Here is a 12,806-nt window from a genome sequence, read left to right on the forward strand (position 1 = left end):
ACTGTTTCACGGTAGTTCTATTATTAGGTTTCAATTTACTGTTTTCAAGCTTACCTCATTTATGTATTTATGTTTATTCTTGCTCATTTTACTATTGTTATGCTGTTAACAGAACTGTAAGTTTTATGTTAAACTGTACCTGCTGTACACTGCCGTGGGTGAGTGAATCTCTTCATAAAGGCGGTTAATAAATCCCAATAAAATAAATAAATGCTGCCTTGATTCATTTGCAAAACAATTCTACACTTAAATTTATCTAGATTTATATCCTGGATGTACTGTCTGAAAAATCTCACTCTTTGGCCTTCAATCTCACTCTATGGGATGGTTCACCCTTGGCATCTCTGATTCCTCACAATAGGTGAAGTGGGGACGGGACTGACACTTATGCACATATGTTATAAAATAACAAGCAAATGCAGCTATTCTTCCCAGTACAAACATACACACAATGACACTGCCGTGGAGCAGGAGGAAATCTGTGCCTCTACTTTCCCTGGGCTAATTTTATAAAGGTCATAAGCACATCTATTGCTCTTATAAAATCAATCCTTAACAGTATACCTGGTACTTGCCTAAATCAGGAAAATATAAAGTCCACCATCTGCAAGTATGCTGAGCAAAGCGGTCTGCTGAGCTATGAAGATTAGCAACAGTAGGAACCGAGTGTCTGAAGTCTTTTCCTCGATATAAACAAAATATTAAAACAGAGAGATCTTCTTGCAGATGGTGGACTTTATGTTATAAAATCAATGCAATGTATGTGCTAATGTGTCTTTCTTGTCTAGGTGTTCTGTTATACATTATTTTATAACAGGACACTTGTAACAAAAAATGCCAAAATGTGCCTCTCTTATAAAGGCAACCCAGGCACCTCTGTGCTTTGTAAAATAGGCTGCTGGAATATCCCCCACCCCCAGGGGGGGCAACATTCCCTGGGCCCGGTCTCCAAGGGGGGGTCCGGGGTCCGGGCTTGGCGCCAGCAATCATTTTTCTACCTGCTTCTGGGTCTGTCCTCTCCTGCGTGCCACTCAGGACCTGGATGATTACATTAACATGATATCATGTTAATGCAATCATCTGGGTCCTGACTCCCGGTACACAGGAGCACTGGACCAGGAAAGGACAGAGCGAGGGAGCAGCACAGCAGTGAGACAGAAAGGGGCGGGAGCGGGGGGAGGGCGCACAGCGGACCGGGGGAGGGGGGAGGAGAGGCGTGTTCCAGTCCTGCCTCAGTAGCCCTGTTTGTTTCCAAGAGGATCTGAACTGCCTGTTGTAGAAGTTAGTAAAGTTTACTTGTTTAAAATACAGTATTTGCTCTGGAGAGTATTCTTGGAAGTGAAACTGAAGTGCTTGCTCCCAGACTGATCAAGAACACTCAGGTAAAGCTCAACTCAACATCCTACGGCCTACCGGAGAAAGTTCTGCCCCAGCTTATGCCCAAGCTCAAGTAAGACAGTCTGAACTGTATGTGTGACTGAGAGATGTTTTGTGGCCCGGGTTAAGGGGTGCTTGACCCCAAGAGCTAGTTGGTGCCCCAGGACACTGTGCTGGAGGCGGTGAGACCTGGGTTACAAGTACAAGTTGCACAGTACAGAACACAAATATATTTTCAAGAACTGTCCAAAACATGCCTAGTAACGCTTCCTTTAACTGTGTGTGCCACTAAAATCACTACTTATACAAGTTGCTGACTGACATGTAACTCAGCTTTTTACACATGTAACTGGTGCCTGACTCTTCTCAAACCTGAGTGGTTTAGGAAATTCATAATTGTCTCTTCACATGGTACTAGAGTGCACTCTCTCATACCTGAGAAGCATCCTTCCTGTCTTTGTAGAAGCTCAGAGTCTGTCCCCTGAGAGTCACATAATAGGAGTACCAGGAACTTTTGTTCACCTACATTAAAAAAAGAAATTATTTAACTGTTTATATAGCGAGAAAGGAAGCTGCTTGATAAATGCATCATTTCTCCCTGACCTTCTGTCCTCCTGGAAGGCGCTTCAGTTGTCGTTCAAGATAACCTGTCAGGGGCTGAGCTGCCGGGGAAACCTGAAAAGCAGAGAGAGGCAAGTCAGAATGAAAACTCTGAGAAAATGATATTATAAAGAAATCTGAAGAAAGTATTCAAGAAAATGTTGCTCTATCAAGCAGCGACTTTAATTAAACCACGCTGAATGGGCTGGGATGGGGTATTCAGCAGCAATTAAATAGGTAGTGCCACTGAAAAGCTACTCTGATCACTGTGGCACTGTCTGGGCAGAGTCAGGGCGGTCCAGGAGCGGAGTCAGGGTGAAGCAAGGGTTTACCCGGTTAGTAGAGATGTTCAGTTTGCCAACTGGGTAAGTAATTGGATAAAGTTAGGATAGCACAAAGGCTGTCCTTTATCTGCTGAACTACTTTTGTGCTGGCTTAAAAATTGGCCGGTGTAGGAGAAACTTCCGGGTGTCTGTGCTGACATGGATATTCTATGCTGGAGCCCAAATACAGCCCAGTATTGAATATCTGGGTTTAATTCAGCCCACAGCTGTCAACAGAGGTGGACTGAGGGTGGACTGAGTCCCCGGGAACTAAAAGTGGTCTGGGCTCCCTGCCCGGCCGCTGCCTGACACCCCCTTGCTGCCGCAGCTGATACCCCCGCTACCCCGGTCCTACTTGAGAGGTCCTGGTAGTCTGGTGGCATGTTCTTTCCTGCCCACTGCGCTGCCGCTATTCCCTCACCTGACGGTGCCACTGTGTTTTCAAAATGGCAGCTGAGGCTTCCCACGGTGGTCTCAACAGTCTCGGCCACATTTTTAAAATATGGTGGTGCTGGGCGGGAGAGGGGGGGAATAGCGGCAGCCCAGCGGGCTGGGCAGGAAAGAACATGTTCCCCCCTGCTGAGGCCACTATATCACCAGCAGCATGCTGGGCATCCGGGAGAGAGCCTCTGGGCCCCCTAGAGCCTCTGGGCCCTTAGGCACTGCCTGGTTGTCCAAATGGTCAGTCCGCCCCTGGCTGTCAGTGGCTTATAAACTGCTGACTGCCACGGACTGAATATCGGCTGGTACATTGTTATTCAAAACGCCAGTAAAACAAATTTGCTAAGTACAAAAGAAACTAAGATAGGAACATTCAACCTACACTAAATTATAATCAAACCAGAGAGGCCAAGACTAAAGGGCTCTTTTACTAAAGTGCATTAGATTTTCTAGTTACTGCACCGTAACACAAAAAATGAACGTGCGATAAGTGTAAATCTAATGCAGCAGCTATTGGGGGTGGCCCAACATGTATTTTGCAGTTCCTGTGTTAAAATATTCATTACTGTGTGGTACTCTGGTCTCAATTAGTGCAAATGCAGTCCAGCCCCTGATCTGTTTTCCCAATATCCAATCCTCTTTATCAACACCATACGGTCTTTATCAAGAACTGATCTCTCACTCCCCACGCCCTGCACTTACGGCTGGGATCCAGTAGGCCAGTGGTCTTTATTAATTTTTAAGGTAGGACCACTTTGGATTCTAATGAGCTGAAGGAAATATTTTCCCAAGCAGGGTCACGACACTGCTGACCAGTGTGTGTGAATGACACAGCCCACCTTCAAACTTCATTGGAGGGTATTTTCAAGGATGTGAGCATAGGGGTACCATATGTCCGGTTTTACAAGGACATGTCCTCTTTTTGAGGACACTGTGGGATGTATGGGTGGGTTTTTCCAACCTGCTCGTTTGTCCAGGTTTGCGGACAAACGAGCAGGCTGGAATCTCCCACCCGGATGTCCTACACTGTCCTCAAAAAGAGGACAAGTAAGTACCCTGCTTGCTACCAGCACAGTTTCAAAATGGCGAGACTTCAAGTGGCAGCCTTGTGAGACTTCCAGAAGTCTTGCGAGGTCACCTCTTGAAGTGTCGGTAGCCATTTTGAACCGGCAGCGGCAGCGCCGGGTAGGAAAGAGTGGGGTTCTTTCCTGCCTCGAAGAGGTCACTAGACCACCATGGCACGATAAGGTAAGGAAGAGGAGGGGATGTGGAATGTGGGTAGAGGGTAGAGGAGCTGTAAAAAAAAGGTGGGTGGAGGGAGGCTGGAAAAAGATTGGGAGGATGGCTTTCTTTGGGGGGGGGGGTTGTCAAGGTGACTGTGTGGCATGGGAGTGTGAAGGGGGCGTGATAGAGGATGTTGGGGTGGAGAAGGGAAGGGGTGTGGTGGTGTGGGGAGGGGACATGGCTACTGGTGTCCTCTTTTTTTGTCATAGCAAATATGGTAACCGTATGTGAGCATTTCCAAATGCATTCTCTTTTGTCTACTGAGAAATGCCTTGTCCTTCAAGCATGTGGCTTCCCCCCACCCCCATCCACTTTCCCATTTCTGTCCTGAGCCTGGATAGAGAGGCAGAGTAGCAGGGAAGGAAAACCCAGAAAGACAATGGAGGCTGCCCCAGAGGTCTCTGGTACTGGATGGGAGTGGTGGACAGGAAAGTAAGTCATGTTGAATTTTGTCTTGTCAAGGGTGAGGAGGCTGAGCTCCTAATACCTACCTAGAAGGAGTCAGTCTGGATTTTGTTGAAGCTGGCAAGAGAAACCGCCAGATGATGTGCCAGTATTTCCTAAGAGAGGAAACTGATTTGCATAAGAGCTAGAAGTCTCTGAAAGGGACTCTTGAGCTCATTTTTATAACCTGGGAATTCAAGTACTGTGTTTACTTGTTTGTCTATGTCAGAAAGAGTATCATTTGAACGGAATAACAAAGGTATTATCTTTTCCCAAGAACGAGTAATATGGGAGTAATGGGAGAGACCATTTGACCAGTAGTAAGAAATTCACCCTGAGCAAGCTACAGTGAACAAGGACTACTGATGCTGAAAGGTGCTATATCTGCAGATTGTCTCGGATCCTTTTTATTATAGGCAAGGCCCTAGGCTGGAGGAGTGGCCTAGTGGTTAGGGTGGTGGACTTTGGTCCTGGGGAACTGAGGAACTGAGTTCGATTCCCACTTCAGGCACAGGCAGCTCCTTGTGACTCTGGGCATGTCACTTAACCCTCCATTGCCCCATTTAAGCCGCATTGAGCCTGCCATGAGTGGGAAAGCGCAGGGTACAAATGTAACAAAAATAAAAATAAAAAAAATACTAGGCACTGAAAAGCTAATGACCAGTCCTGTTCTCTACTCCAAGGGATGTGGGCTCTTACACCACCCCCTTAAGCACCGAGGACCTGGGGTTCTAAGGATATTCAATGGTATTCTACATACAATGCAGCTAGATCTCCCAGTCAGGGGCACTATCTGGTCTGAATGAGTATTTAATGGAACTCTCTGTGTAGTGCTGCTGGATATCCTGGTCAGGGGTTGCTTATCTGGTCTATAAGAATATTTAATGGAACTTTCTGTATAGTGCCGCTAGATCTCCCAGTTGGGGGTATTTATCTGATCTGTGGGTATATATAATGGAACTCTCTGTGTAGTGCCGCTGGATATCCTGATCAGGGGTTCTTATTTGGAAAGTAGATACTGCTATTGAGATAAGTACTGCTGAATGCTGGGCCAGTAATTCTTATCAAATTCTCCCACAACTCTTGTATATCTTCCTGTCTCAATGTGATATTAACTCATAGGCTATTTGGGACACATGTGGCAGAGCTGTAGGTCCTACAGCTTATGAAGAAGATCAAAACTTACCAATACTGTGTTGTTAAAGGAGAAGGATGATGATCTGGGAGACTTCAAAGAGACCTCTAAAGAACTGTCATGGAAATCAGATAAGGGTTTTAATATAGCCTTTTCCAAGTCATAGGAAGGGACATCATTCTTCTCTGAGGTCAACACAATATCACTGGGACATGGATCTTCCATACTGCTGACTATCAGCTTGGATGTTAATGAAGATGCCAAGTTCACTGGGTTTTCCAGAGATGTAACCTGCTGTGAGCCAGTCAGCTCCACTGTAGTTGGAGATTGTGGTACTCTGGGAATCTCATTTTCAGCGGGCTTTTCAACCAATGAGACCATTTCAGAGGGACTCCTCAACATGAGGTTGGGTGAGGTGAACTTCCCAAAGCTGCTCCAATCTTGTAGTCTTGAAAGTGGTGCTTTCCTGTCCGACGATTTTCTTTTCAGTGAGGGGATCCTGATGAACGTTGTTAGTTCTTTTAACCCCCTCTCTCCTGTCTCATTCTGTGTCAGCAGTTTCTTTTCACTCTGTAATTAAGATATGAAGGTCATAGACATCAAATTGCAATGTATTGAATTATGCTTTAAGAGTGTCTGTGGACCTTTATGATATGGACCTGTGCATATCTAAATGCTTTGGTGGTGATTTTAGAAGCAGCCACATCGGTGGATATAGCCAATATGAGGTAAATTTTCCATTTTTTTTTTACGGGTAAACCCTGTTTTATGCACTGGAGTTATGTATGTATAAAGTAAGTGTGGATAATATTCAGCCACATCGAGCCTGCAAATAGGTGGGAAAATATGGGATACAAATACAATAAAATAAATAAATAAATAAATTCATGCCTACTTTTACCTTACCTGAGAGTAGGTGTGTTTGGGGGAGCAGTTTGGTGGAGTGTGGGCTGAGTCACAATGTGCATACAGTTTTTTAAATAAAATATGTGCACACAAGTGAGCAGATGCGTAAATTTATAGCAAATCTATAAATGTACACAGGTTCTTTCACCCATGATTGCTGTATTTTTGTGAGAACATTTTATAGACTCACTGGAGATCAATATTCAGCCAGTGGCGGTCAATGTTTTTTTAAAATACTGACTGCCACTGCCAAAATTATGCTTGGATATTCAATGTCCAGCCATGTCTGAGTACTGACATTAAATATTCGGGTATGTGTGGATGGCCAACACTTAACTGGATATGTGCTGATATTCAGTCCTTAAACAGTTAAGTTAAACTGGCCATACATAGGACTGCTATTTATTTGGTCCTATGTGGTCAGTTAACTTAGGGGCCCTTTTAGTAAGTAGCAGTAGGGACACTGCATGTGCAGTGCATGCCAAATTGACACTACCACCGGGGTAGCGTGGGTGCCCGGTGGTAATTTTGAAGTTGGTGTGTGCTGATTCCCGCGGTAGAAAATATTTTTCTATTTTCTACTGTGGCGAGGCATTCCTGGTGGTAATTGGCAGCGCAGCCACACTGGCGCGTGCTGCCTGCTTACTGCACGAGTAGTGCATGAGCCCTTATCGCCAAGTCAATGGGTGGAGGTAAGGGCTCAGGCAGTGAATAGCCTCACGCTACTTTTAATATTAGCATACAGCAATTTACTGCCCCATTAAAAAAGGCCTTTTTCCCAGTCATGGTAAAAAATAGCCCAGTGCGTGCCAATATCACGCACTCATACTAGCGCAGACCACTTTTTACTGCAGTTTAGTAAAAGGGCCCCTTAACTAGTTAAGGGCTGAATATAGGTACTTATTTGGTTTGGTGCTGACTGCGCACTGAACCGCACACACAATATCCAGTTTCAGCTTTAGTGGTTAGAGGGGATACTCAGCAGCATTATCCAGGTATGCGCCACTGAATATTCCCCCACGGCCTGGTCAGTGCACGTGAACTAGATAAAAGCATCTCTTAACTGGTTAATTCACTTTGAATATCAAGCCCACACAAGCCTACGTGTCTTTTAAAAAACAGTCGCAAAACAGGTGCCTACTTGGATTCCCTACACTGGTGACCCATTATAAAATAATCCTGTAGCCCCCGGATTCTATATATGGTGCTCAAAATTGTGCAGAAATTTGGGCATGTGCCCAATTTCCGTGCCCAATTTAATTGAACAATGAACCGATTTACATCAATAATTAAGCGTTAATAATCAATTATTGGCGCTAATTAATAATTAGAATTTACATACACATCTTGCTAGGTGTATTCTATAAAGAGACATGAGTAAATTCTAGTGCGTGGATTTGAAAGGAGGTGTGGTCATGGGTGGGGCATGGGCATTCCAAGAATTTGGGGATCCGTGCCTAATTTAGGTGTGGGGATTTACACTAGGTTTCAGTTGGTGTAAATCCTCACACATGGACCCAACGCACACCAATTTGGAAGTACCAAGTTCCACCCCAGTGCCCCCCCCCCCCCCCCCCCGCACGGCCATGCGGTAAGTTCAATCTTACTGCATAGCCATTTCTTTTTTCAGCCTTTGAACCTTTGGTGCCTTCTTAAAGACTTTTCTACTGCTACTCCTGTCTTGAGAATTGCGAGTCATCCTCTACTCTGTGTTACATCTTTTTTCCTCTTAGAGGTTTTTTTCCTGTTTTTCCTATGGATTCTGTAAGCAATCAGGAATGCCATACTGAGAGAAAATAATGGGAAATTTGAGAGGAATATGGAAAAAGAGATTTATAACATATAAAACATTCCTAGAGCTTGTATAAAAACACTAATTCATCACCCTTCAATGGTTCAATACCATACACGAACCAGAAAATTACTAGACCACTAACACCCAAATTTTTATTCCCAATCAATAGCCTTCTGGTCACTGCCATCTTGCACTCGTCATAATGTTTGTGAACTATGACAATAAAAGATGGTATTCACAGGAAGCTCCCATTTCTAGTGCCTTGTATAAGTCTTTGTACATTTTTCACATTCAAAATGCATTAAAGTATGAGTTACATTTACTCGTCTACAAAATCTGTTCTATACTTTGAATATGAAAGAGCAAATATAGAAATATTCAAAAATAGCTAATAAGAAACAAAACAAAATCTTGGTTGCATAAATCTTCATGCCCCTTGACTCAGTACTTGGTGGAAGCCTCTTTTGCATGAGTTAATTAGGATAAGTACCTTTCAGTTTAGCATAGTGGGATGGTGCAGCTTTTGTCCGTTACTTTTGGCAGAATAGCTCAAGCTCTTTCAAGGTAGCTGGAGATCATCTGTGGATTGCAGTCTTCAAGTCTTGTCAAAGGTTTTCAATTGGATTCAGGTCTGGGCTTTGGCTGTGTCATTCGAGTACATACAATTTCTTCTTGCTGAGCCACCCCATTGTTACTTTTGCTCGTTCTTAGCATCTGTCACTGTCTTCATCAAAGGTGAATCTTCTACCCAGGCCCAGCTCTATGCAGATTAGAGGAGGTTCTCCTTCAGGATCTGCTAGTTTACTGTACCATTCATCTTTCCCTCAATCTTCACAAGCCTCCCTGTCCTCACATCATAATGTTGCCACCACCATGCTTTGCTTTAGGGATGGTGTTAGCAGGGTGATGTACTGGGTTTGTTTTATGCCACACACATCGCTTAGTGCGGAGACCAAAACATTTATTTAGACTTCGTTCACACCTTTTCATTGGTAACTGAAGCTGACTTACATTCAGGTATAGTAGGAGGCTCTCATGAGCCCCCAAACCTTCTCTCACATGTATACAGTGTCCCCAAGAACTTCTTTGTAAATAGTATGTAGCATGTTGTATGGCTTTTCTTCAGCAGTGGCTTCCTTCTTGTCACCCTCCCACACAAGCCGTGTTTGTGGAAAAATATTGAAATCGTTAAACAATCAGCATTTTCCCCATCTCAGTCAGAAACCCTCTACAGCAACCTTAGGCCTCACAGTGACCTACCTCAGAGGTTTCCTTAACCTGCAGCTATTGACGCGGGAAGGCCGGCCTGATCAAGGCAATGTCTTGGTTACACCAAACAGTTTCCACTTGACAGTGATGAATTTGACAGTGTCCCAGGGGATATTCATACACATTAAAATATTATAGCCTTTTCCCAATTTATACCTTTTAGAACTTTATTCTGGAGTTCTTTAGGCCGCTTCATGCTGGGCATATTTAGACCCTGCCTTGCTTCAAATTCACTTCATACCACAGAAATTGCTTCATTCTTCTTCCTGGAGTATTCAAATCAGCTCAGCTACTGTGACCAGGTACAGATGGGCTTATTTAACTTACTCTAGGCCATGTTAAAGCAATTTTTGGAATCAGAGCTAATTTGAGTTTGCTATGACAAGGGCTTGAAGGCTTATGTAAAGAAGACTACTAGTTTCAAAGCTACTTTTCAAATACTTCTATAATTAATTATAGAAGTGGAGTGGAGGAGTAGCCTAGTGGTTAGTGCAGTGGACTTTGATCCTGGGGAACTGAGTTCAATTCCCACTGCAGCTCCTTGTGACTCTGGGCAAGTCACTTAACCCTCCATTGCCCCTGGTACAAAATAAGTACCTGAATATATTTAAACTGCTTTGAATGTAGTTGCCAAAACCTCAGAAAGGTGGTATATCAAGTCCCATTTCCCTTTCCCTTAATTCTTTCATGCTGAAAAGGCAGAATATATTTGATTAGTGAAACAAATGCCTATTTTGATTTCTGACTTGTATTTTTTAGAAAGCAGAATGTGATAACTGTACAAGGGTGTGAAGACTTTTGCAAGATATTGTATATGACTACTCTATTAAAGCAGAGCACAGGGTCCAACCAGTAAAATCAAAAATCCGATCAAAGTACTAAGCAAAAATCCCACAATGGTATTTGTGCAGATTTTGGGAAGCACAAATTTGTTTTAAGTTTTTGTCTAGCACCACATTTTTTGACAGGAAATTTTTCTGCTGTTCTAAAACTGTGCACTAAGGGGCCCTTTTACTAAGCCACGGTAGGCACTAGCTCGTGCCTACTGCACACCAAAAAGCACTGCTGCGGGATGTGCTGACGTGTCCCACGGTAGTGTGCCGATCTGCGCATGCTAATCCCATGCTAAAACCTAGTTTCTATTTTTTTGTGTGGGAAGCGTGTTTATGGGCGGAGAGTTAGGCGTGCCCTGTGCTAATTGGGTAGCATCAGCACATTGTTGCGTGCTGCCTGATTAGCGCAGAAGCCCTTACTGCCTAGTAAATAGGTAGCGGTAAGGGCTGCCTTGCTAATGGCCACACGCTAATTGAGAAATTAGTGTGTGACCATTACAGAACAAAATAGAAATGTGGCCATTTTACCGTCATACTAACAGTGGCCTCAGTGCGCAGTAAACCCACGCGCTACAAGCAGCGCCGGTCACTTTTCAGCATGGCTTAGTAAAAGGGCCCTGAACTAATCTGCAGCACTTTTGTGGAGATTTTGCCTTTTTCATTGCAGAAGAGTGCCAAACATGGGATATTTTGTTTTGCTTCGGTTGGTACAAATAAAACATTTATTGCAAGCTCTAACACCATGAGGGGAGCAAGTATTAAGGTTTTTTGAATCTTTATATCTGGCCCTGTGTGAAGTACATAGTAACTATTATTTCTTTATAATTCTATGTCTTTTCCCTCTGGTTCACCCCAGCTCCCATCAGTTTTGCATCCTCACTTTAATTTTCCTCTCAAGCTGAGCGAACTTCTCTTCTTGGACTGCAAGCATCTTCTCAAAGTCCTCCTGCTTCTTCAGCAGCCTCTCAACCTCTGACACAGAGCTCTGAGGAAAACACATGAAACACAGTGATGAAACCAGAGAGAATGGCTGTGCCTGCAGTGGCTAATATCACATTAACGTAACAGGCGTGAGTGAAGAGCAGTACTCCTCAGTTTCCCCCAACAGTAAGCTGGCTTGCTGATCTAATGCCGTTTTATTTCAGTGTAATCTCTAAAGCAGACGCTATAAGGTAAAACAGCCCTGACATGGCCACATTTCGCCAATTAGGCTGCATCAGGGGTAAAACATAAACCACTAACAAGGTGGCAGAGCAGCAGCTCAATACTTCTGCATCTGTGAGTAAGAAACTGCTGAAGTCATCTTGGATGCTCAGTTTTACTACCAGGGCTAAGTATTGTGTGTCCCTGGTTAGTTGTTTATTTTACCCCTGATGCAGCCTAATTGGCGAAACGTGGCCACGTCGGGACTGTTTGAATAAAGACTCTTTGGACCTTATAGTGTCTGCTTTGGTGTTTTTCTTTTCTGTTGCTGCAAGACACTGAGTGCTTCTTTTTTGATCCGGATCTCTTGTTACCACTCCTCTGAGCCTTGAGACAGATTCTGGGTCTCACTGTTACCAAGCTTTGGGTTTCTTCCTAGAGATATAAGAAACTGACTCATGGTCTCTGAGCAGGGTCAGCTAATTTTTGAAACTGGATTTACCTGACCTAACTCCTAACCCTTGTTCGGAACCCTTACTTTATCATCCTCATTTTAATATTCCCTTATCTCTTGTTTGTCCTGTTTGTCTGTCCTAATTAGATTGTAAGCTCTGTCGAGCAGGGACTGTCTCTTCATGTTCAAGTGTAGAGCGCTGTGTACAGTGGCGTTCCTAGGGGGGCGGTGGGTGCGGTCCGCCCCGGGTGCACGCTACTGGGGGGGTGCCGCGTGCGCCTGTCCTTCCTTCATTCCATGCTCCCTCTGCCCTGGAACAGGAAGTAACCTGTTCCGGGGCAGAGGGAGCATGGAACGAAGGAAGGACAAGTGCGCGCGGCACCCCCCTAGCAGCGTGCACCCGGGGGGGTTCTTTCGCGAGGTGTGTCCTTTTGCCGGGGGGGGGGGGGGGTTGTGCTGCATCCGGGGGGCGGGGCGCATCAGCCCCCCTAGGAATGCCACTGGCTGCGTACGTCTAGTAGCGCTATAGAAATGATAAGTAGTAGATTTGGGGGAAAACATTTTATAAAGGAAAAATTAGGCCTTTTGTTTGTGGAGGAGTGGAGGAGTGGCCTAGTGGTTAGGGTGGTGGACTTTGGTCCTGGCGAACTGAGGAATGGAGTTGGATTCCCACTTCAGGCACAGGCAGCTCCTTGTGACTCTGGGCAAGTAACTTAACCCTCCATTGCCCCAGGTACAAATAAGTATCTGTATACAATATGTAAGCCGCATTGAGCCTGCCATGAGTGGGAAAGCACAGGGT

At 44.5% G+C, this 12,806-nt stretch overlaps 1 protein-coding gene across 1 annotated transcript in view; it reads right to left on the bottom strand.

Moving 5' to 3' along the window:
* SPTBN5 (spectrin beta, non-erythrocytic 5) overlaps positions 1 to 12,806 on the bottom strand; it is a 300,302-nt gene that overhangs the window by 19,189 nt on the left and 268,307 nt on the right. Inside the window, exons 65-68 of the mRNA XM_030213698.1 lie at positions 11,288 to 11,392; positions 5,656 to 6,174; positions 1,981 to 2,052; positions 1,813 to 1,899 (exon numbers count right to left, since the gene is read on the bottom strand). Of these exons, the coding sequence (XP_030069558.1) occupies positions 1,813 to 1,899; positions 1,981 to 2,052; positions 5,656 to 6,174; positions 11,288 to 11,392 (783 nt within the window). The remainder of the gene's footprint in view (positions 1 to 1,812; positions 1,900 to 1,980; positions 2,053 to 5,655; positions 6,175 to 11,287; positions 11,393 to 12,806) is intronic.

Source organism: Microcaecilia unicolor, chromosome 9, assembly GCF_901765095.1.
Source record: "Microcaecilia unicolor chromosome 9, aMicUni1.1, whole genome shotgun sequence".
Classification (NCBI taxonomy): domain Eukaryota; kingdom Metazoa; phylum Chordata; class Amphibia; order Gymnophiona; family Siphonopidae; genus Microcaecilia; species Microcaecilia unicolor.